The sequence below is a fragment of the Agelaius phoeniceus genome, chromosome 27 (assembly GCF_051311805.1).
Source record: "Agelaius phoeniceus isolate bAgePho1 chromosome 27, bAgePho1.hap1, whole genome shotgun sequence".
Taxonomy (NCBI): Eukaryota; Metazoa; Chordata; class Aves; order Passeriformes; family Icteridae; genus Agelaius; species Agelaius phoeniceus.
This window is the reverse complement of record NC_135291.1, coordinates 4,946,405-4,972,157: the sequence shown is the minus strand read 5'-3', so window position 1 is coordinate 4,972,157 and position 25,753 is coordinate 4,946,405. Positions and strand designations below refer to the sequence as shown.

The 25,753-nt window shown below is 46.8% G+C and overlaps 1 protein-coding gene and 1 pseudogene across 2 annotated transcripts in view; one reads left to right on the top strand and one right to left on the bottom strand.

Annotated features, from left to right (window-relative positions):
- Window positions 1–25,753, bottom strand: part of LOC143695956 (uncharacterized) — a 758,734-nt pseudogene that overhangs the window by 49,453 nt on the left and 683,528 nt on the right. The gene's annotated exons all lie outside the window — the stretch shown is intronic.
- The window catches only part of LOC129131986 (uncharacterized), a 150,508-nt gene that overhangs the window by 85,658 nt on the left and 39,097 nt on the right, over window positions 1–25,753 (top strand). Inside the window, exon 4 of the mRNA XM_077191123.1 lies at window positions 1,721–2,533. Within this exon, the coding sequence (XP_077047238.1) occupies window positions 1,721–2,533 (813 nt within the window). The remainder of the gene's footprint in view (window positions 1–1,720; window positions 2,534–25,753) is intronic.

The window sequence follows — 25,753 nt, the reverse complement described above, 5'->3', positions numbered from 1 at the left end:
TTAGAAGAAAATCTGGATCCTTCCATGTACAATCTGTATTTCCCAGATGTTCCTTGCTCCTCCTCCCTGTGCTCAGGGTGCCCTCCCCAGCCCGTATCCCAGAGCCGGTCCCTGTCCTGCCGCAGTGTCCAAAGGCGCCCCCCGGCGGGCAGGGCCGGCAGCTCCACGGGGCCGGGCAGCGGCCGGGGCGTCCCGCAGCCTCCTGGGGGCCGGGGGCCACTGCCGGCCCTGCCCGGGGCTGGTGGGGTCAGGCAGCGCCCGGCGCTGAGCCCCGGCTGCCCCACAGCCCCGGCCCGGCCCCGCAGCTCCCCCCAGGCCCCCAGCCCGTGCTCCCGGTCCCGCACCTCTGCGCCCGCTGCTGCCGCTGCCCCCCACAGAGAAACCCCCTGAAACCCTGACCTCCTTGTTTTCCTCTCCTGGAAACCGGGGATACAAATGATCAGGCGGCAAATGTTGAGGATAAGACCCTGCTGAAAAACATCCCAGTCCTCAGTATTTTTCTCTTCCTTCTCTTTTCCATCATCCTTTTCCTTCCCACAAAGATTCCTTCTGCAGCTTTTTGCCTTAAGCATATTGCTGCACACTCCCCCTCACCCAGTCCCTTTGCAGCACACCAACACCATCCATGCCCTGTTCTCCAAATGCGAGGGGAATTTGGGGAGGTGGGAGTGGGGCAGCGCCAAGGCCGGGCCCCCCTGCGCTGTCCTGGCGGGAGCGGCTGCAGTGGGACCGAGTGCGGGCGGGAGCGGCCGAGAGCCCAGCGCTGCCCCAGCCCGACCTGCCCCAGCTCCATCCCTGCCCCTGCCGTGGGATGCTGTGGGTCTGGGGGCAAGAGGGAGCCGGCAGCGGGTGCTGGGCCTGGGGCAGGAGGAGAAGGGAAGGAGAAGCAGGGTTGAGGAACAAAAGGGTCAAACGATGCACGTGGGAGGAGAAGGTGGGATTGTGCAGGAGAAGGAGGAATAGCAGGAGGAAGAGGAGTGTGAGGAAGAGTGGGGACACCGGAGGAGGAACAGGAAGAGGATGCAGCACAAGGTTCCACCTCTCCCTGTATCTGCAGCCTCTGACCCCAGCCCCAGGAGCGTTGCCCCCCCCACATGCAGCAGGTGACAGGGGATTGGGATCCACGATTTTCCCGGGGGTGAATCCTGGTGTTTCTGAGCTTTCTTGGGCTAAATGTTGGTGCTTTGTTTTTTTGTGGGGGCTGAATCTTTATATTTGGAGGGGGCTTTTGCTGAATCTTGATGTTTGGGAAGTTATTGATCTGTGTCTTGATGTTTGGAGGACTTTTGTGCTGAATTGTGGTGTTTTGGAGGTTCTTAGAGACACAAGATGCCCAATGACCTAATGAGATGAACTTGGGCAAGGAGGAACTCCCAGTCCAAGGCACTCTCATCTTGTTTTTTTCTCCAAACCAGGATTTTTCATTCCTAGGACGTGTCTGGATGGAGGAGGAGGAAAAGCCCTGGAAATAGCGCACGAGGAGGGGCTGCAAACCCAGCCCAGGGAGCTGCAGGGAGGAAAGAGCCCCCCTGAGCCAGGAAGGCGGCTGGAGATCCAGCCAGAGCTCAGAGCTGGTGGAGAAGCCTCATGGCAGGGAGAAGCCCCACAAGTGCTTGGAATGTGGGAAGGGTTTTAGTCGGAGCTTAGATCTGATCCAGCACCAGGTGATCCACACTGGGGAGCAGCCCTATGAGTGTGGGGCATGTGGGAAGCGTTTCAGCTGGAGCTCCAGCCTGAGGCAGCACCAGGTGATCCACACTGGGGAGAGGCCCTTTGAGTGTGAGGAATGTGGGAAGAGCTTCAGCCACAACTCTGTCCTGATGCAACACCAGAGGATCCACACTGGGGAAAAGCCCTTTGAGTGTGGGGAATGTGGGAAGAGCTTCAGGCAGAGGGGCCAGCTGATGCAACACAAGATGATCCACACTGGAGACCAGCCTTATGAGTGTGGGGAATGTGGGATGAGCTTCTGCCAGAAGGGGAGCCTGATGCAACACCACAGGATCCACACTGGGGGAAAGCCCTATGAGTGTGTGGAATGTGGGAAGAGCTTTAGATACAGCTCTGGCCTGAGGAAACATGAGAGGATCCACACTGGGGAACAACCCCATGAGTGTGGGGAGTGTGGGAAGAGCTTCAGCATCAAGTGCCAGCTGACGGAACACCAGAAGATCCACACTGGGGAAAAGCCCTACAAGTGTGGGGAATGTGGGAGGAGCTTCAGAGGAAGCTCGGCATTGATTCGGCACCAGGTGGTCCACACAGGGGAACGGCCCTACACCTGCTTGGAATGTGGGAAGAGCTATGGGTGGCACTTTGACCTGAGAAAACACCAGCGCACCCACACTGGGGAGAAGCCCTACAAGTGTCCCCAATGTGGGAAGAGGTTTCACAGGAGCTCCGATCTTCTCAAACATGAGTGGATTCACACAGAGGAGAGGCCCTTCCGCTGCCCTGACTGTGGGAAGGGCTTCAAGCAAAACTCCACCTTCACCCTGCACCGGTGCATCCACACCGGGGAGAGGCCCTACGAGTGTGGGGAGTGTGGGATGAGATTCTCATTGAGCTCAACTTTCACCCGACACCAACGGAGGCGCCACTAAGGGAAGCCCTGTGAGTGCCCCGAGTGTGGGAAGAGCTTTGTGCGCTGCTCCAGCTCCATCCTCCATGAGAGGATCCACATGGGATTGTCCCCAGTGACCCCCGTTGGGCAGAGCCCTGATGATCCGTGGTCCTGGTGATGAAAGTTGGAAGGCATCTGGCTGGGGGGCTCCACATCTTCCTGGTTCTCTGAGGATACCTAGATAAACCCAGAGGCAGGAACATCCATCAGGACGCAGGCCAACAATGGGAATTCCTTGGGAAGAGCAGATTTGTCGAATTTCAACCCCATAAAATCTTTTGCATTCAATCCTATCTTCTGGTGACATCAAGGAGTACTGAATGGTCCCTGAGGTATATTCTGGGTTGACTATTTGGTGCTTGTATCCCCAGTCTGTTCTGTTTATGCTGAATAATAAGTTTTGACCTTCAAGACCTGTCCTGAGAGTGAAGGGGTAGAGAAGCAGCATGCAGTTTGTTTTCAGAAACTGCACTCGCTCTTCCACATTCCTGCTCTGGGACTGTGTTGTCTGCGGATGGACAGACAGCGGGACAGAGCTCTCCTTTGCTTTTAGTTAGTTTTAGCTAGCTGAACCAAACAAGTTCCTGAACTGTGGTGTTTTTTTCCCTTTTCTTTGGACCTGTTTAAACCTGCTCTGGCCTGAACACCAGAAGAGCACGGGCAGCTCACACCTGTGGCCCACCGGGCCGGGCCTGGGCCGCGGCATTTCCAGCACTGGAGGGACTGATAAGGGACTGAGTGAGCTGAGCTACAGCCCACAGAGGGACTTGGTGAGTTTGTCTCTCTTTTAGAGCAGCAAGAGGTTTTACTGTTTTGTTATCTTTATTGAAAGATAAAAATATCCATTCCAGAATACGCAGTTGATCTTCCCAGTTATCACTTCATTGACACGGTATTCCACATGTTATTTCATGGTCCTTCAAAATAAACACTTGAACACCAACATAGGTATCTAATCTGTTAACAAATGTGTGTGCTAAGGCTAATTCAATTTCTTCTAGGGTCTTTGCTGCTGGGGTCAGTTGCCTCTCATCAGTAGAGGAGGTGGTGCCTGACAGCAAATCATGCAATAGTTGCATCTGATGATTAGTTATGCCTAAATATGATCTAATCCAACCTATTAAACCAACCAATTTCTGTACATCAGTAGCAGTTTTAACATCAATGTCTAACTTCACAGGTTGAGGCATAACTTGAGTGCTAGTCACTAACATACCAGTATTTCCAAGGCATGTGTTCCTGCACTTTCTCTGGGGCAATGATCAGACCAAAAGCTTTCAAATTTGTCACAGCACATTGTTTAAGAGCTGATAACTGTTGTTTGTTATCAGATGCCAACAAGATATCATCCATGTAATGATAACAGTAGCAGTTATTAAATTGCTCCTGCACTTTTGACAAGACCTGTGCCACAAACCATTGACAAATAGTTGGCGAATTTTTCATGTCTTGGGGAAGTAGCCTCCATTGATATCTTTTATTGGGTTCAGGGTTCAGCATGATTATGGAAGGCAGAGTAAAAGCAAATTTTTCTTTGTCTTGCTCAGCCAATGGAATAGTGAAGAAACAATCTTTCAGATCAATGACAACTATTTGCCATTCCTGTGGAATCATTGTAGGTGTAGGAAGGCCTGGTTGTAAAGCTCCCATTGTTGCCATTACAGCATTTATCTGCCGTAAATCATGTAAAAGTCTCCATTTTCCCGATTTCTTTTTTATTACAAAAACAGGGGTATTCCAGGAATATTTCAATATTTCCTGCTTGCAATTGTTCTGTGACTAGTTCTTGCAGGGCAGTAAGCTTTTCGCTAGTAAGGGGCCACTGGTCAACCCAGACAGGTTTATCTGTCAAGCATATCAAGGCTACAATTGGACGTTCATTCCCCTGCATCACAGTGGCCCCCATTAAAAATCCGTAGTAATTTTGACACCCCATTGAGATAAACAATGTCGTCCCCACAAACTTTGAGGAGCATCGGCAACATAGGGTCTGATGTTAGCTTGTTGGCCATCAGGATGTTTCACATTAATTACAATGGCTGACAGGCCACCTGTTGTAGCACCACCCAACCCCAGAAGTCCAAAACTTGCATGAGTGAGAGGCCACGATTGAGGCCAGCAAAGTCACGAGAGTATTGTGACATCTGATCCAGTATCAATCAAGGCTGTTACTGATATGGTTCCTGGATGACATCCACTGGCAGTGAGGATGCATGTCTTTTCTGGATGGTTCTCCGTAACTTTCTGAGCCCAGAACACTTGAGGTACCCCTGTTGATCCAAAACTTCCTGTGCCACGACTTCAGTCCACTGTATTCAGAACAGAACTCACAAAAGGTACAATTTGAGCAATGCAAGTTCCTTTCTGAATAGTGACAGGAGGGTCATAAATGGGTACCATAGCATGAATCTGTCCTAAATAATTAGCATCAATAAGTCCTAAATGCACATGAATACCTCTAAGTGTAGTTCTTGATCTTCCCATCAAAAACGCACTCAATCCCCATCCTATTGGACCATAGGCATCGAGGGGCACTTTGCACATTTCTTTTGTCAGAATGGTTACTGTGTCAGCGGTGGGTATATCAATCCCTGCAGACCCACTTGTTGCCCCTGAGTATTGTTCACAAATGTTTAGCTTTGCAGTGCTGGGGAGGCCCATATTTGCTGCTGTGGTTCTTGGGGTATTTGTTTTCCCACATGCCCATTTGCGCTCCTCTTCCTGTTTCCCTGCAACAGCTGACCATTTGCACGATATTTACTCCTGCATTGTTTAGCATAGTGCCCAAATTTAGCACAATGGTTGCACATAACGTTGCTGCTTGCATTTGATTTAAATGTTATTTTCTGGGTATTACACTGTGCCCTTACGTGCCCTTGCTGTCCACAATTATAGCATTTCGATGAAGGTCTTAGAACTGCAGCAAGAGCTGCTATTTTATGCTCTACTGAACCAACTTTTGAGCAAGGAGTAATCATTTCAGGCAATGTGGGTTCTCCAGGTAAAGTGTCAATAATCTTTCTGCAGCCTGAGTTTGCATTTTCTTTAGCCAAATGTATACAGAATTTGTGTCGCAAAGATTCATCATCTACCTGTTTTTCAATGGCTGCAGCAAGCTCTTCCACAAATTGCAAAAATGGTTCTCTCATCTCTTGTTGTATAGTATCATATCTCTGTTTTGGAGCTGCCATTTCCATTGATTTAATTAAAGCACTCGTGCCAATTTGCTGAGCTTGTGCCAAAATTGAAGGATCCCACCTTGCCTGTGAATCTGGGCTAGCAAAAGGCCCAGTGCCCAGTAGGGCATCAACACCCACAGCATGATGAGGGTCGTGTTGAGGCAACTGCATATTTGTTACAGCTGTCTGCTCAGCCACTCGCCTCCAAATTTCTTAAACTACACCGTATTGTACTGGCTGGAATGAAATAGTAGCAATATGCATGATGTCATAACGTGCAAGCATAACTGCATTAATTACACATATTAATTGCATTACATCTGAGGAATTAATACTATACTGAGCCACTTTCGATTGGAGATTTTGCACAACCTTCCAGACAAAGACGTGATGACTGTCATCCTGCCCTGTTCCAGGAGCTGCTTTAAAACCTGGAAAAGCCATAGGGTTATCACAGGCAACATTTGCATTAGCACTGTTCTCCTGAGGTACTCTTGGAGCACCTAACCTTTCTATCATGTTCCAATTCTTTTCTTCAGCTGCTTTCTTCCTAACAAATTCCCAAAATTCCTGAGGCTGTTGAGGAAGCCCAGTTACTTGACATGGGGGCAAAGTCCATGGGGCAATAAGGCTGGAGCTATTAGAAGGTGAACTGTCAACAGTTCCCTGCCCCAACTTAGATGTTACTGCGGGCGACTCATCACTTGATTCGCTGTCGCTGTCACTGTCAGGTAACGGAGGATACGACCTTGCAGATTGTTCATGCAGCTCAGAGGGGAGCGAGGGGGCAGATGGCTGGGCTAGAGCAGAGGGAAACAGGGGGGCAGACGGCTGGGTTTCTCTCTCTGCTAAAGACATTTCAGCTACCTGGTGCAGTGGTGTGGTGTATACAGGCACCATGAGGAGCTGCTGCGCAGCTGTGACTTAAATTGAGTCTGAGAAGGAGATACTATGGCAGTTTGCCCAGAAGTTTTAGCAGCTGTCCCAGAAGCTTTGGCATCCAGCCCAGAAGCTCTGGCAGCTTTCCTGGAAGCTTTGGTAGCCTGCCTGGTAACTTGCATGGCACCTGCACCTTCTTCAAGGATAGATTCACCAAGTTCCCCATCAGAGGCCCCCTCTGCCTCATCCCCCTTGTCAATTTCTGTTATCAACACTGATTCTTCATCTGCGTCCTGCTCTGTTTCTTCTCGCTCTGTTTTCCATTCCTTTAATGCCTCAAAAAGCGATCCCCAGGTAACAGCTAGATCAACAACAGTTTTATCTCCCACTCAGATGACTTCCCACAGTCTGTCCCTGACTTTTTCCCATGCTTTAACACTAAATGCTGTGTCAGGATCAGTGCCAAAATCCTGTGATTTAGCTCACAGCAATATACTACGAAGGGCATAGTCTGAAGTATTAATTCCCTTATTTCTTAACAAAACTTTCCATGTAGCCAAAACAGTCTCTTCTTCATTAGATAAATTATTTCCCATTATTATTAGTTGGTGGCTCACCTACTTCCAGGTGTCTTGATAGGAGAAAATCAGGTCTGGGCTTCCCTGTGGCTTCCACCTGCCATTCTCAGCTGCACCAACGCTGCCTCCCCCACTACGTCCCAGTGAGTCACATTTGCCAGTCGCAAGGACCCCGTTTGGGTCCAGATCAAGTATGTTCTTAAGGGTGTTGAATCACATCAGGGTTACCAGATGTTGCTGTCAAGGCAGTCATGACACAAGGCAGAGACCACAAGCAGTCTCAGATGGCAACTCTTTATTATTGAACATGGCTGACCTTTTATACCCTTTCTAATTGTTTATATTTCTTCTACCCTAACTACTGGCCACAATAAATCAACATAAAAGCATTAGGGATAAGTTACAGTGACTTCAACTGACTTTCTAAAAATACTTCATCCAGCTGCAAAGTTCTCCTATCTTTCTTCAATTCCTTACTTTTCTTGGTCTCCTTAGTTACAGCCTTGGAGAGAATCCTTATCAACTTCTTGCTTCTTACCTTTCTTCTCACTCCTTTAGCTAACAGGCCTGCTGTTGGCCCCTTCCACACAAAGGCATTTGCTATACCAGCCCCCCCAGTAAGGTTCATTACTAACGGTTGCCCAATGCTGAAGGCACACAGGTGGTTACATGCCTCTATCATTTACAGCAGGGTGGGGTCCTCCTTAGACAAGGACTTCAGAAGTTTTTTACAATTCTCATTAGCATTTTCAGCAGCTAATTTTGAAAGCAACACCTCTCTGGCAATGTCATTCTCAATTTGTCTTTTAAGAGCTTGTTTCAAGCAGCCATTGAATTGCATATAAGGCTCTGCCAGTCCTTGCTTTGCATAAGTAAATACTTTTTGGGGGGCTCACAGCATCAGGAACCTTTAAAACTGTGCTATGCACAGCTTCAGTAATACCCTCAAGGGCCTCACTAGGAATGTGGGTTTGCCCAACAGGGTCTGAGTGGCTTCCTTCTCCGGCCAGGTGGTCAATCATGAGGGCTGCAATATTCAGGTTTGCATGTCCCACAAATTTCACAAACAAAGCTTCTAACCCCTTTTTCCACTGAGCGTCTGTGGAGGCCGGTGGGCCTACAGAACAAAGGCCATTATAGGCCTTTGGACAGACAGACAGACCCCAAGTTGGAGAAATCTCCCCTGTTCAGGGCAATTGAGCAGACCCTCTTCCAGGATGCTTTGTTGTATATGCAAATGTACCCAGTTCTACCTCCCTGGTTGGACTGTTGGCCTCTCCCTCCCTTTTTCCTTATATTTATGTCCTTGAATGTTCTCCCTTCCCTGCTTATCCATTGGCCCCATATTGCCTCAGTGTCCCACCCTCTTTACCCTATTGGTTGCCACCCCTTGTCTCTCCTCTGTACTGCCCTGAGCCCTCAGCCCATTGGCCCTGATGCTCTGCTCCACCCCCCCTTGTCCCCTGTATTTAAACCCGCACCCTCCACTGTTCTTTTTGTCTTTGTCCCTGAACTCCTTTGTGCGTAGCTGGAATAAACCTCCTTCTCTGGCGTCCGTACAAAGACCCTTCCCATTTCTTTGTCGTTGGTGATTCTACAAGAGAAGTGTGTACTGCAGTGATCGTGTGTGTGTGTGTGTGTGTGCCTGTGCCACCGAGTGGCTTCATTACTGGAGACACTTCTGGAAGGTCACGGCTCCGCTGCCTCTCGCTCCACCACCAATGGGTTTGTGGCTTGTGACAGCTGGCAGCCTGAACAGGGACCTGTTCGGAGCATTCCTGGAGGTGTCTTCAGTAGCTTTTTGGCTACTGAAGTTAAGCCATGTTCGGAGCAGCCAATTCCCAGAGGAGACTCCTAAGTTTTATTGGGGGAATCGCACAGGCGACCAGCAACCTTCTTGAGGCGAGAAGATCGGTTGAAGCTGACGGACAACCTGGAGAGGTTTTGTTGACCCACTGTCATGTGAGTACTATATTTGGGGGTCACCCTTTTTTGTCTTTCCTTTGCCTTCTTTTCCTCTTGGATGTTGGGAGAAAGTGTGGGGATGGGAGCCAAACTGATCCACCCACACAGGGAAGTTTATACCCAAGTTAGAGGAATCCTTGTTGGAGAAAATTTTCATTTTTCAAAGGGAGATTTAAAATGTTTTATTAATTGATTGTTTAAGTATTTTCCTGATGTTACGAGGGAATTCATTCTAATGAGTTCTGGGACCATATAGGGAAAAGGTTCTATGTTCTTTGAGTTAAAGGGGATCTTTCAGTGGGGAAATTTTATCCTTTGACCTTATTGTTACGTCTGTAGAAAATGCGGGGAAACATTCGGGCCTCCAGTTTAACACCCCTTCTCCCTGTTCCTCCCCTCGCATCCCTAAACCCTCTTCCCTGCCTCAGGGAGGATCGGGAGATGGATCCTGCCAGCAGGCGCAGGGTTGCTGCCATCACCCTGACATCTCCCAGTGTCCTCTGTCCCCTCTCCAGGGCAGCACTGGCCATGCTGCCTTGGGCTCTCTCCTAACCCTCTTACCAATGCCCACATACCCAGTTCTACTACCCCCAGTTGTTCTCCCAGATGGTGCCAGGAATGTGGCCAGCCCCGCCATCTTGTCTTCTCCCTCTCCAAGTTTTTCTGCCCTTTCTCCACAAAATGGTGCTGACCCCACAAAGGCAATGGCCATTTTGTCACCTCCCTGTTCTGCCAAAAATGATGCCTCTGACCCTCCTCCCACTTTCGCTATTCCTGTAATCGCGCCCTGCCCCTCCCTTCTGTGTCAGGAAGTGTGTCCATGTTGGGACTTCCCCTCTCTATTGGGAATCCCTCCCCATTGTGCACACCCCATCCCTACACCCTCCTCTCTTGACTCCTCTCCTGATGGTCCCTCCCATTCCCATTCCCACAACACTGGAGTCAGAAGTGGTGATGACAGCGACCAGAAGGAGCCCATATTGGCTTCCACAGCTGCCCACAAACAGGCAGATTCTGGCTGCCCCAAGAGGCTCCATGCAGTCATCAAGTGCCCTCCATCCTCCTCGGAGGATGAAAATAGGGATTCTGCAGACCCGGATTCCAGTCCTGAGTCTGAGGATCACTGGGCCATGCTGCAGAGGGAAGCCACTGGGAGGGCTCAGAGCTCACCAAAAAGATTGTGGGCTTGCAAATTATATGTAAACACAGCAGAAGGGTGACTGCAATCAATTCCTGGGAGCCGATCCCCTATGGAGAATTGAAGGAGCTCTGCAAAGTGGCTAAGGAATATGGTTGGGGGTTGCATTTCTTAAAAAACTTTCTGGAAGCCACCTTCTCTGACCGTGTCTTGGTCGTGCATGAAAATAAAAATATCATGAATTGCCTACTCTCCCCGTGTCACGATCCATCCTTATGAACGGGTTTCGTGATTGTTCGTGGATTTGATCTCAGGGTGCAAAGAACCGACACGGCACAGGGGGGTTTGCAGTGATAATCAAAACAAATGCACTTTATTGAATAACCAAATGCATTGGGGAGGAATTGGGGAAAAAAGGGAAAAATAAGGAAAAGAGGGAGGAAGAGAAAGGAAGGTATATAGCTACCAAACATAGAACAGCCAAGTCCTTTGATGTCCAGCCAATGGAGTTCACCAGGTCACGTCTGGGGAGATCTTGAAATCTCTCGCTAACTCAGAGGTTTTTATTAGGATAACTCTATTGGAAATTGCCGGGGAGGGGGGAAACAGATACAATAAGGAATAGATGTAACAGGTAGTCCATGTTCTCAGCAGCAAACGAGAGCCATTGTCTTCTTGGTCCAGCGGTCACAACCTGCAGGCAAATATCTCGCTTTGGTCAGCTTGCCTCCCCCACACACCTGCCCCGGGCTGGGGGTTTCAGTGCCAGTCCTTGGAAGGAGCAGAGGGGCCTTTCCACATGGGGGTTTCATGTCTCGGTCTTTGATGGAGAGGCTCCTTACATCTCAGTCTGTCTGTCATGGTGGTTGTAAAACAGGTGAGGGTCTTCTGTGGGGGGATCACCCAAGACTCAGGAGAAGTCCAGCCAGGCCGAGAGGTGGGACAGCTTCCAAGGCTATTGCTGCAAAAAGGCAAGATGCCCCCTTCTTCTTTCATTGGGCTCAGTGCAGCATACAGCAAACAACACCTGTGAACAATAGCTTAGCACTGTGCTCAGGTCTTGGAGCCGTTGGCACGTAACTTTCTCCAACAGGGCCAGAAACTTCAGACAAGGGTCTTTTCTTCAGTGGTCCCCAATGACGATTGTGAGGCAGATGAGAGAAACTTTGGACAGAGTCTCACACCTCGGTCGAGTACATGCTGTGGGAGAGGCAGTAAAAAAGGCATCTCAAATCACTGGCGGACACATATTCAAAAGATGCCAACAAACCAAATTTAAGCCTTGAACAAATGGCAAGAGAAGGTGACTTCCAGAAGCCACAAGACCAAGCAAAGGACTTACAAGAAGCTGCACTTGGTGACATCACCACTGCTGCAAAGACATCCCTGCTCCTCACTCTCGATGACACCCTACATACACAGAGCTTCACTAACATTAAACAAGGGCAAGTGAAATTTTCATGAAATTTGTAGACAGACTTAAAGTTGCACTTGAGTGACAAATAGAAAGCCCAGAGGCCAAGGAAGTGCTAAATAAAATGGCCTTGGCAAAGGCAAACAATGAGTGCAAAACAATATTAAGACTCTCCCCTTTGACCCAGAACCTACAATCAACCAGATGGACGAGGCCTGCACCAAATTGTCTTCCACTGAACACACTGTGGCAAGGGCAATCTCTAAGGGAGAGGGCCTTTTTAACATCCCAAGACGCTGCAAAATCTTTTAATTGTGGGGAACTGGGCTTTTTTTTGAAGGACTGTCCAGAATACAAAATGCCTAAAGACCAGCAGCCACCAAAGAGGTGCCATTCATCACACTGTATGGATTGCAACAGACATTCTAACAACTGTTCTCAGTTTTGTTATCACCAGTAAGCTCACCACCACCAGCACCATTATCAGCCAAAAAACTTCCAACAGACTGCAGGGTGGCCCCGTGTGAAGACAGCAAATGGAAAGCTGTTTCACTGTACCCTCCCCACTATTCTGGAGGTCCAATACGTGGGAAATTCCCGTGGAGCTCTTCATACTCCGAACAACAGACCAGAGTCACCAAGGCTTTCCAGCAAGTTCAGGTCAGGACGTGACACCAACTGGTGAGTGCTTTGTCTATACAATTTGATGATTCTGCTTTCTATTGTATTCCCACCAGAAAATATGGACCCCTAGAGGGCCTGAGGGATGTGCTGGTAATAGGTAATTGTATTCATGGACCAAATGAAATACATATTATAGTGGAAGTACAAACTGTTGGGCCAAGTGACGAAATCACAGTGACTTTCTGCTGCACAAAACCACCACACTTCCTGCACAGAGAGACTGTGATCGCCCAAGCCTTTTTATTGCCATTAAGCATAGACAATATCCCAGAGCACCCAATGGCATTCTGGGTTGAAATCATGGGCCAAGACAAGCCCCTTATAAAGTGCAGTCAGTTGAATAAAGGTAATAACATCTCCCTACAAGGGATGGTGGACACAGGGGCCAACGTTACTATCATTACACAACCTCAATGGCCCCTGAACCAGGAGCTGACTCCTGTCACTGGAGTCACCTCAGTGATTGGAGGAGCCGCCATCTCCATGAGGAGAGAGCGTATTATCACAATAGAGGGACTGGAGGGCCAAACTGCCACCATCAGGCCATTTGTAGTCAGGGCACCCACCACCCTGTGGGCCAGGGACCTGTTGTCCCAGTGGGGAGCTTGACTTGATATTCCATCTCTGTCCCGGGATTTCTATTTGGGGCCACTGCAGAGTGCACCACCCCACAATCACCTGGAAGACTGACACCCCACCGTGGGTGGATCAGTGGCCCCTCTCAACAGAGAAATTACATACCCTCGAGCTTCTTGTGGAGGAGCAGCTCTCCAAGGGACACATTGTACCTTCCAACAGCCCTTGGAACTCCCCTGTCTTTGTTCTCAAAACACCTGGCAAGGACAGGTGGACGCTCCTCCATGATCTTTGTAAAATTAACAAAGTCATTGCAGTCTGGTCTTCTGTCTCCCTTCATGCTTCCCCATGATTGGAGACTGGTGGTCATAGATATCAAAGGCCACTTTTTAAACATCCCTCTCTATCCTTGAGATGCTCCCAGATTCGCTTTTTCCATCCCCTCCCTGAACTGGCACATCTGAAGCGGTACCACTGGCAAGTCCCCCCACAAAGTGAGAAAAACTCACCCTCTGTGCCAGTGGTACATGGCCAATGTCCTATCTCCCACCCAAAGGACCTTCCCAGATGCCATCATACTACATTAGATGGATGACATTCCATCCTGGTTTGAAAAGACAGGTGTCTGCTAAGGAAGGCAGGAGCTTCCTGTGAAATGGAAAATGTAATCTCCCTCCCTCTGAATTATTATAATTTTGAAATTAAAAAGCTCTCAAGCAAAGATATGGGAATAAGAATAACAGTTCTTTGCTAGGAAAACTAAAAATACAAATGCAATAGTACAAACAAAAAACCCCACTGGCAGAGTCAGAATATGACCTGACACCCTGTGGGTCAGTGTCGTTATAGGGTATGACACAGTATAAAAGTACACGACTCCATCAAATGGGTGCAAGAGAGAAATTTATTAAACCAACGTAGCTTTTATAGTTCTTCCAGATATTTACACCCATCTAACACATATACAATACCCATTGGCCATAAAAGAGAAACAAAGTGCCTCGTAGGCGACCAGGGAGCCACATCACTCTGCGAGCCAGCCAGAGTCCATATCTCCCAACTTTCTCTCCTTCCTCTGGTCTCCATGGTAATGACCTTGGTTTTCCTTCAGGAGAGATATAGGGCTTCTCCTTATCTTCAGGAGGCCTTGCTAGCTCACAAGGACAGCACAGAATGTCTTTCCCAAAGGTCAGGATGGTGGTAGCAGTCCAATTAAATGGAGGCTGCAGTGCTCCTGGAGTGACAGGTGGGGTTTTGTTGAAGCAGTGATCCTGTAGAAGGGTGGAGTTTTCCTCTGAAGGTCCAGTGGTGGCGTAGATGGGCCTGGACTTCCTCTGGGAATGCAGTGGAAAAGAAAGCTGCTCCTCTGGGAATCCAGTGGGAAAAAGCTGTCTCTTTTCTTCCAAATCTCAAATTATATCGAGGTAGGAATGCTTGGCTCCTCCCTCTGGCCGGAGCATCTCACAATGAGATGATGAAATTGTTATCAGTCATGCAGTGACACTCAAGGGCCCAATAAGAGAAGATATCTCCCAGAGGGGGGATTGTTGAGGAAGAGATAAAGTAAACTGTTGTAAGAGATGGTCCAAAGTTTCCCTTATTTGCCTCACGACCGTCACAAGGACAGAGAGGAAGACCCTGAAGACCCTGGCTGGAGTTCTGGCCTGGTTGGGGTGGATGCTCGCCAAGTGATTGTTTGCAGCTGTGCTTGCTGTGCCCCCACGTTACAACTGCTTTGAGCAGGGGCTGACAGGGAGCGGCTTGCTCTGTACACTTACACCTGCTTCACGATCCCTGCTCATCACAATGGCCCATGAATTTCCCCACCTCTTGGCCAGATGAACTTTCTGGGGTAACTCTGGTGATCCCCCCATAGAAGATCCCTCATCTGCCTCACAAGCACTGTAAGGGAAGCCCCCTCCCAAGGACTGAGACTGAGACCCTTAAAATTCTAACACAGGGGCACTGGCCTGACTGAAGTGGGATGTTTGCCAAGTGTTGCCTGCAGGTGTGTTTGCTGCACCAAGACTGGTTTCTCATAGACACCAATCCTGAAAACAATGGGTCTCGCTCACCGCTGAGATTGATTTGTCCTGTTTTGGAACATGGACTGTCTTACTCATTTTCAATAGACTTATTCTCCATTGTCTTTTATCTGTTCTCCCCTTGGTGGATGACTATAAAAGACCCCTGAGTTATGCAAAGAATTTGAGATTCTCCCCAACGTGACAAGATGGATCTATTGGCTGGACCACGAGGATTTTGTCTCTCCATTGGTAGCTATTCCCACCCCTGTCTTCTTCTCTCTCCCTCTATCCTTTATCTCCTTTCTAATCCTTCTATTGCTTCTGCTGTGGGCACTCAATAAAAGGTGCATTTCTTTTGATTAATACTGAAATCCCCTCTCTGTTGTTTTTGCACTCTGAGATCAGTTAATGAACCATCACAACCCCACTTGTATGAGTGGATCGTGACATTAAATTGCCATCATGAACAGGATTCTGACAGACAGAGGGGTTTGCAGGGTTGTGTGTAGTCTGTAACAGGGGAAGGATGTTTCACTCCAGCCGCACCGAGCCCGATACCCTGAAAGGGGTGAGCGGTTGTCTAAAATGGAAAGGGAGTGACTCAAATTTCCCACAAACTGCACATGCCTAGGTGAAAAGCACCCCCATACTCAATTGAGGGCTCTGTCTTCAGAATTTCACAAAAGATCTCTTAGTGCAAAAAGGGAAACTGTTTTTGTGTATGTGTGAATCTGGACTGTCTGGGAAGTGAAGGGACTACTTGAAGTAACTGAGTAGAAGCTCCCAGGCACATTTAGTCTCTTCACCCACCCAGGGAAGCAAGGGAAACACAGCAGAGGCTGTGTGGTTGTGTACCTTAAGTCTACACCTCCCTGTCATGGTTTTGGTCCCTTCACAAAATGACTGAAAACCTCAGCGCAAAAGTTAAAGCTGAATTTTATGCTCTACTAGCCAAACACAATGCCAAACCTTCTCCCGGAGGAGAAGAATGGGCACAAAGTAACTGATGTAATTTGGAAAATGTTATTGATGGAATATGTTCCTTACAACATGAAATAACTGTCCATTTAAGCTATAATGGACTCCCTTCAAAGCCTAGTTGAAATTTGGAAAAAAATTAAATGAAGAAAGAAATGAGATCCATCTGTTATGAGCTGCCCTTAGAGAGGAACATGTTAAGAATTCACTGAATGCTGATTCCTCAACACAGGCAGAGGAAAAGAAACTCCTCACATTAAACAGATTTATCCCCATAAGGAACTAGAGGCAGTAAAAAAACTGTGGAGAAAACTGCTGCCCTCATTATAGACCCCTGGTTAAAACAGAATATAACTATATTAATGATGAAGATTTTGAACCACATATCACAACTAAACAAATACCATTCAGCACTACCAAATTGGCTAAGCTGAAGAAAGAATTTGGGCACCTCCCACAAGAATCGGAGATAGAATATGTCTTCCAAGTGTCCCTCACTGGTGGAGATCAAATTCAATTAACTGAACAGGTGGCCAGTGGGTACTGGGGACATGGAGTTTTCCTAACAACAGGAGATAAGCGTGACACGTGGTCCCTGACACAATGTGTGCCTTTCTGGGCCGGGGGAATTAATCCTTTGGAAAGGGGAGACCCTTTAGCTATAGTCAGTGCCCCCGACCAGCTTTTGGAAGGTGCCCACAAAGCCACCTGCCTGCAAATGATTCATGAAAAAGGTTGATTCCTGGTTTTCTGTCACCAATGCAATTACCTGTAAAGCCTGAAATTATGACTCCTTTAATTTGAGGGCTTCCTAAACCTACAGCAATTATTTTACAGAAAACCATACTGGCCTTGGGTCCCATAGAGAGACTAGATAGATTCCTTGGTAACCCCACTGACCAAACTGGATCTACTGATCCTGGTTTCACTCCATACTCCATCCCCTCACAGCCCCCAGCTTCTCAATCTGATTCACCTGCCAGTAGCCATAAAGGTTGGGCATGGAGCGAGGTTGCAGTAGATTTGATTAATTACAGTAGATGATATGGACCTGTAAAAACCCTGGAAGAGAAATCAGAAAAAACAAACGGTGTTTGGTTTATCACGGCTCCTCACGGTGAAAATTTAGGGAAGGGAAAACAGATCTCTAACTGCCAACGTTGGTGGTTGTTGGAAGTTAAAAGGGGGGTCCCCAGAGAGGTGATGGATGGTTTGCCCCTTGATAAATTACAGAAAATAATAACTAAGTGGCACTATCAGAAACAGAATTTATCAGTTCAACCCAGTGCACCCCTCCCTTCTCAGAATCCAGCCAGTGAGCCAAAAGAAACCCTCTCCCAGCCTCTCCCGCAGAATTTAGGATGTGAGCCAAAGCAAACACAGAACCAGAGAAACTAGGCTCTCCATCCCTTGTAGGTGAGTGAAGGGCTGGAGCATGGATGTATCTGAGAATGCTCACTAAACATAAATCAGGAGATATATTGATCACAGCTATCACAGGCCTCAAACAGGCACTTGTAACCTTTCTGATTGACACTGGGGCACAAATCTCTGCACTAACAAAAAGGATGCCCAGAAGTGTAGAATTGTTCCAAGAAAGAAATAATGTTGTGTTTTAAACATCCTAGGAACTACAGAATCTACGAATGTGGCCTTAGTAAAACTCACGCTCCATGGAGAGGGGTGTGGGAAAGACATTCTGTGCTGTCCTTGTGAGCTGTCAGGGCCTCCTGAAGATAAGGAGAAGCCCCATATCTCTCCTGAAGGAACACCAAGGTCGTTACCATGGAGACCAGAGGAAGGAGAGAAAGTTGGGAGATATGGACTCTGGCTGGCTCCCAGAGTGTCGTGGCTCCCTGGTCGCCTGCTGGGAACTTTGTTTCTCTTTTATCACCAATGGGCACTGTATACGTGTTAGATGGGTGTAAATATCTGGAAGAACTATAAAAGCTACGTTGGTTTAATAAATTTCTCTCTTGCACCCTTTTGATGGAGTCGTGTATTATTGTACTGTGTCGTGCTCTATAACGACAGAGGAGAATGAATTAGTTCTCAAAATGGTAATTGGGGATATTCCAAACAATTAGGGATGGATATTCTTGCTGGGAGGCAGTGGGAAGATTCTGAGGGATTCCTGTGGTCATTTGGCATGCCACGTCTTAACATTAGACTGCTCCAAGCTGCATCCTCCTCACTGTCTAGCAAAATTACTCACGTAAAACAATACCCTCTACCTTCTGGTGCCAAAGAGGGCATCAACTGGTTATACAGGACTTGTGAGACCAAGGAGTAATAGTCAATACCCATTCTCTTTTCAACTTGCCAGTGTGGCCAGTTTGGAAACCCAATGAGAAGTGGAGGGTGACAGTAGACTTAATGCCAACACAGACCCTCTTACAGCAGCGGTCCCAAATTTGGCTGAATTAATGACATCAATTCAAGAAAAAGCTCACTCAATCATGGGACCTATAGATGTCAAAGACATGTTTTTTATGATACCCATACAGCCAGAAGATATGGACCGTTTTTCCTTCACATGGAAAGGACAGCAATACACTTTCACTAGGCTTCCCCAAGACTACAAACACTCCCCCACTTTGGCCCACCCTACTTTAGCCCAGGAATTAGAAAAAATACCCAAACCTGACAACGTAGCTGTTTATCAATACATGATGATATCCTTGTGGGAGGAGATTAAACAGAAGCAGTGGGAGATACCAAACAAAAAATAATCTCCCATTTAGAAAGTCTTGCTTTGCAAATTCCCGTAGAGAAAATTCAAAAGCCTTCTCAGGAAGAGAAGTTTTTGGGAATTTGCTGGAAAGGAGGTATGACATGTATTCCACCTGATATCCTAACCTCTTTAGATCAGATCAAAATGCCTGAATCCAGGAAAGATCTCCTGCAAGCTCTAGGATTATTAGTGCTTTGGAGAAAACACATTCCAGATCTTGCAATAATTGCTAGGCCCCTTCATGACTTGCTGAGCAAATGGGGTGAAATGGGATTGGACTCCTTCTCAGGAGGAAGCATTGCAATTGCTGATTTTTGAAGCAACAGCTCACCAAGCACTGGACCCTGTCCATCCCACAAATCCCTTCCAGCTGGAATGGGGATTTGCCTCCTCAGGGCTGTCAGTACACATTTGGCAGCAGGGTCGTGAGGGTCCGATGCGGCCTCCTGGTTTCCATTCCCATGGTTTCAAAGATGCTGAGAAAAGATACACTACCTGGGAAAAAGGATTGTTTGTGGTTAGCTTAGCTTTCATAGAAGTGGAAAAAAATGCACGACAACAACCAGTTGCCTTGAAAGGCCCTTTCAAAGTTATTAAGACAGTCACTACTGGGACCTCCCTCCCCGTCCCCAACACGGTGGCCCAAAGGGCCTCAGTTGCAAATTGGTATGCTCAGATTGAACATTACTGTAACATTTTCTCAATAACAGAAGGAGCTGTAAAAAACTTAGCGATCCAAGAAACTGAGAACTTGGGCAGCAGCCATGACAAACCTGCCTCTGTAATTAAAACATCCCCTCCTTTCTCCCCCAGACAATCAGCAAATTCTTGGTTCCCTGATGCCTCTGCTAAACAGGAGGGGAAGGTGTGGAGATACAGGGCAGCAGCCCTCCACATTTCCTCTGGTGAACGAATCATTACCGAGGGAGAAGGCAGTGCTCAGGTTGGGGAGCTGAGAGCTGTTTGGAGTGCTTTCCAACATGAGGTACAGAATACCTCTCCTGTCTGCATCTACACGGACTCCTATGCTGTGTATAAAGGATGTACTGAGTGGCTTCCTTTTTGGCAGCAAAATTATTGGGAAGTTAACAGAATTCCAGTATGGCAAAAGGAAAAGTGGCAAGAAATTTTGAACATCACAAGCCAAGGGAACTTTGTTGGTGTGGGCAGCCTTTCATCAGACAAATGGAAATCCAGCAGGAGAGTGGAACAATAAAGCTGATGATTTAGCAAGACTAAGTCCCCTGAAAAGGAACAAATTATAGAGGACTAGGATCAACTATTAGAATGGCCACATGTAAAAAGACAGCACACAGGTGCAAAAGATTTGTACAAGGAAGCTCTGGCCCAGCGTTGGCCTGTCACCAAGGAAAGGTGTAAAACATGCGTATCAGCCTGTGAGCAATCGCAGACTGGAGACTGGAGAGACATCCTTTGGAAGATGACCCTCTGCATTTCAGAAAGGGTAAAGGCTTATGGGATGCGTGGCAGGTAGACTATATTGGACCCTTTAAGAAGTCAGGAGTTAAACACTTTGTGCTGGTAGGAGTAGAAATTGTATCTGGGATGGTCCAGGCCAATGCTTTTAAAAGAGCTACAGGAGATAATACTGTAAAAGCATTGCAGGGATAGTTTGGAATTTTCCCAAAACCACAGGAAATTCAATCTGATAATGGGTCCCACTTCACTGCTAGAATTGTACAGGATTAGGCAAAAAATGAAGGAATTAAATGGACTTTTCACACCCCTTACTACCCTCAAGCTAACGGGATCATAGAAAGGACCAATGGTCTTTTGGAATGACTTTTGAAACCAGAGGAGGGAAATTGGGATGTTTGGTTATGGGAAGCTGTGAAAAGTGTGAATGACAGATGGGGGGGTAAATGGGTGTCCCAAAATCACTGCCTTTTGCCCCATAGCTCCAAGCATAATTGCCTCTCTAGGGAGACCAGATGATTTCAAGATTCCAGCACATTACCCTGGACAACCTGTTCTGGTGGACCTCCCTACTGTAGGGGAACTACCACTAGTGCTAAAAACTCCTCTGAATAAACATGCATGGGTAGCCTCTGATGTTCTAGGGAGAGAGCATCAGATAAATACACACTGGATAATTCCATCATTCTAACTTTTTCTGTCCCTTAGTGGCAGGATTCTGTTGTGCTTATTTTACAGAAGAACCCTGAGGGACATGAGGATCATCTGAACCATGATAACACTGGTGATACTTTTCTGCATCCTACCACAATTCCGTGGACAGAATCCTGCTGAGTGGTCGTGGTCTGAAGCTACCATCCATCACACTAATGTTCTAGGATCATATCCCAAGGGTCACCACCTGAACCTAGAGCCTATAGTGCTGCATGACTCTGAGATATATCGCCCAAGTGAGTGGGGATGGGATCAGAAGGACTGGACTAGAGCCCTAACTGGAACAATTGGTGAGTCGATTGTGGTAGCGTGCAGAAAAGTGGAAGGATCTCTCTATGAGAAAGCCACCTCCATTGCAGGTGCTGGAAATTTTTTAGAGCCAGATGGAAAAAACTATTTGCACATCCCTATAACAGAACTGTGTCCTACGACAAAGTGGGAGTGTACCAAACAAATTCCCCTCACTCTGTGCTGCCGGCAGGAGTACATTGGTAACTACACTTTAAGCCCCAGAACCAACAATGCAATTACAAAGGATTGTAGAAATTAATCAACTGACTGCTGGCATAATTTTACTTTAGCCAAACCAACTTATGTGACACGCTGTTGGCAAAATAACTTGACAAATCTATAAAGTTTAAAAGGCCTGGTTTACAAATTTTAGATAAACACTATAACAAAGTCCACATTGAGTACAGTAGTCACACCCCAGTGCGTAGAAAGGACTGAGAGCACCCTTAGTAAACTTGATACTGAATGGCCTTGGTCCCAGGCTTTTGTTCATTTTTCCAGATCCATGGGAAACGTGAGGGATTTAAATCTATCAACTGTCATTATGCATGAAAATCAGATATACACTAGGCAGGGATGGGAAAACCAAAAAACCTGGCAGCTTCAAGGGATAGTGGGGAAAAAAATTAGTATAGGATCCAAATGATTAACGGAACTACCCAAAGTAAGGCAACGTCAATCGGTGTTTTGACAGATCAAACAAATAAGCATGAAAAGGTTTGTACGCACCCAAGCTTACAGGATTGTTGGCACAATTTTACATTGGCACAAACCATAGAAGTGGTTTGTCTTCGGTCCAAAAAATGTAGGCCTGTAGGGCCTACATTTTAAGTTTATAGTAAATGCTATAGCCCAACTGGTTACAATTTACACCACCACCACCACTCCAGCCCAACCACCGCTTATGCTTAGCCCAAGAATTTTTGAAAATGGACCAGATATAATTAGGAAAACAGGACAACAACAAATACTGTTCAATCCAGCATGGTCTCTTAAACAAGTCAAATTGCTGATGCAAAGTAATGTCTCAGAAATTCAGCCGGCCTGTTCGCCTTTTTTGCAAACTTCCTTTGAGGGTTGGATGACCTGGTTGCAAAAGCGGAACTCTTTTAAAAGACGGACGCTAAGAGACATAACCGGTGTTGTGGGAACAGGATTGGGAATTCTAAAGAGTATTGATTCAGAAGTGTTAATGAATAAAATGGGCTGCTACAACTAGAGATTTGACCAAATTACAACAACCACTGCAGTCATTGGCTTTAGGAACACACCAGTGGCTGCTATCAAACATTTTGACAAATTGGGAAAAGGTAAATGTAAATGACCACAAATTGGTAATTGATACACTCGGTGCTACACAAAACAACATTTCTTTGGCTCTCAGCTGTATCCAGGCACAATTGTGGATGCAGTCAGTTGCTGCCTCAATGATAAGAGAAGGTGAAGAAGGCACTTTTCCTACTGAAATTGGGAAAATAATTTGGGACAGTGCCACTGATTTTGAAAGAGAATTCCAATCCTGGTGGAACTTAGTGAATTTAACTTACAATCCCATTACAAACACAGCCATGGCTTTTGTGTTAACCATACGTAATGCCTCAGTGCATTTGATATTTCCTATGATTGCATTAGGGCTGAATGATGATGGAGCTGTTCTCTATCCTTATGAGCATCAGGAATGGGCCCGTCAAATGGGTGAGAAATGGCAAAATGTTAATTTAGAATCTTGTCTTGTCCGAGAACAACAAGGGTTCATCTGTGAAAGCAATGCAATCATAGCTCAAGACATTTTTTCAGACACAGAGAAAAATATCTGTCATTTTGAAATTCATCCTAATGAGGCTTCTGAAACAGTCCTTGTATATATAGGCAACAGGTGTGCATGCTTCAGAACTGCTTGTGATTTGGTATTAGTAGAGAATGTTGTAGTAGATACTAAAAATTATTCAAATGTTTGTGCTTGTAACTTTACCAAGATTACAGGATGTGATTTCTCTTCTGAAGCTCCAGTTACCTCTCACTACCTATTGCAATCCAACTACACACTGATTCACAAACTGATGCCTACTCCTATTGGGATGAATCTCACTTTGGTAAGTCAAGTGCTGCTCCATCAAGACTTGGTAGAAATCCTCAAAAAGATAAAGAAAAACGGACAGAAGCCCTGGTGACTGTTCATCATAATGTGAGACAGATACACCGTGTTATGGAGAGGGTAAAGAAAGATGCCGAGCACAGGTGGTGGGATACCCTCTTTGGGTGGTCACCTACTGCCACGAGTGTCCTGAACAGTGTGTGTCAACCCATCGTTACCCTTTTGATTCTAATTGTGCTTGGTTTTATCTTGTCATCAGTCCCATTTGTTATGAATTGGAGGATGATGAAACGGCTGACAAGATTGATGTCTATAGTCAATGCACACAACTTGGCTGATGTCCTCTACACTGTGGACATCCCCAAGTCAATTGACACAAGGCAATTACAAATTAAGCATTTGTGTTTTAGAGCAATCCTTGATTCCCGTTTATGATTTTGTGAGAATTATTTTCAATTTTTAGTGAATTGTTTTAGAAAATAATTTTAAAGTTAATGCTTATATTATGATTTGTTTATTGTTTTGCTTTTGATTATTTGTTATTTGTTTCAACCATTTGAAAATTGTTACAAAAATAATACTATTTTAATTAATTAACTATTAGAGTTAATTCCCAATAGTGCCGGATGGAACGTGCCTGGGGTCGTCTGGCCTTGCTGCTGGACCAAAGGTGGCAGCTGTGGTGGTCTCACCCCAGAGACACCCCTGGCTAACTGGGTATTGAAGCTGGCACTTGGGACAAGTCCAGGCAAGCAGGAACTCAGGTTTACCTCTGGTGGAAAGACTTTAGGCGATGGTAAAGGTAAAAGGAGACGCTGCTGGAGGTTTTGATCCAGAGCTTTATTCCTAAGTCACAGACCTCTGAATGTTGCAACAGCTCCAACAGAACTCAGAACCACGTGGTCGCTGGGTATTTTAAGCCTGGGGAGAGGGGGAGGGAAGGGGTAGGTATGGCACCAACCAGGTGGGAGGGGGGAAGTCTCAGGGGACAAGTGACACCTGGATAGCCCAATGTTGCCAGGGCTGAGAAGCATCTTTTGAACTTTGCCAATCAGATGATGCCCTTGCTGGAATGTTAAGATTGACGGACAGCACTTAGCAAGGGGGCAAGGGGAAGAGGAAGGGAGAGGTTGTTGGCACACCTGAGGGAGGAACTGGGATAGCTGAAACAGAGTATTACATCACACTGCAACAATTAACCATTTTGAAAATTGTTATGAAAATAATACTGTTATAATCAATATTAATTATGTTTGTTTATTGTCTCCCTTTTCCCCCTCTTTTTCCTATCCTTTCTTTTCCTCCTTTTTCTCTCTCTCTCTCTTTCTTCTCTCTGTCATACTGTCCCTATTTTTCCGGGTTATACTACCAACGTACAGCCAGTCCTGAAGACTCATCAATGATACTCCAGAGCGCTGCTGATAAAGATCCCTCAAGACAATTGTGAGTCACGGGGTCGTGTGAGAGTCTGTCTGAAATATCCCTCATCTGCCTCACGATCGTCATTGGGGGGGGGGCACTGAAAAACAGACCCCTCCTGTCTGAAGTTTCTGATCCTGTAGGGGAAAGTCATATGCCTGAGACCTGAGTGTTGCTCAATTATTGTTTTCACAGGTGCATTTGCTATATGCTACCCTGAGCTCAAAGGGCATTTTGCCCTTTTGCACAATAGCTCTGGAATTCTCCCCGCCTCTCGGCCTGGCTGAACTTCTCCTAGGCTTTAGGGTGGTTCCCCCCAAAGAAGGTGCCTCTCGCTCGTTCATAACCACCATGACAGACAAACCGAGATGTAAGAAGCCTCTTCATCAAGAGACCGAGACATGAAATCCCTGTGTGAGAAGGCCCCCTCTCACCTTCTTCCAGAGACTGGGACTGAAACCCCCAGCCCGGGAGAGGTGTGCAGTGGCGGGGGAAGGAAAGCTGCCCAAAGCAAGATGGATGTTGCAGGTGCAGGCAGTCAACCACGAAAACAATGGCTCTCACCTACTGCCAAACATGGACTGTGTGCACCCCTTTCCAAACACCATTCTTTCCCCCTGAAGATACAGTAAACTACCTTTGATTTGGTTGCAAAATCCATCCCCCCTTCCCCCATCAAAAAAGAGTGTAATTGGGGTCCAGATGAACTGTGCCTCTGAGATCTCCCTGGACACGGCCTGGTGAACTCCATGGGCTGGACATGGAGGGACTTGGCAGTTTGACGTTTGGTAGCTATATACTCATTCTTTTTCCTCCCTCTTTTCCCTTATTTTTTCCTTTTTTCCCTGATTCCTTCCCAAGGCATTTTTGCTGTGGTTATTTCAATAAAGGTGCATTTGTTTTGATTATCACTGCAAACCCCCTTGTACCGTGTCAGTTCTTTTGCACCCTGAGATCAATCCACGAACCATCACGAAACCCATTCATAAGGACGGATTGTGACACACCCAAGCTGCGTCCCC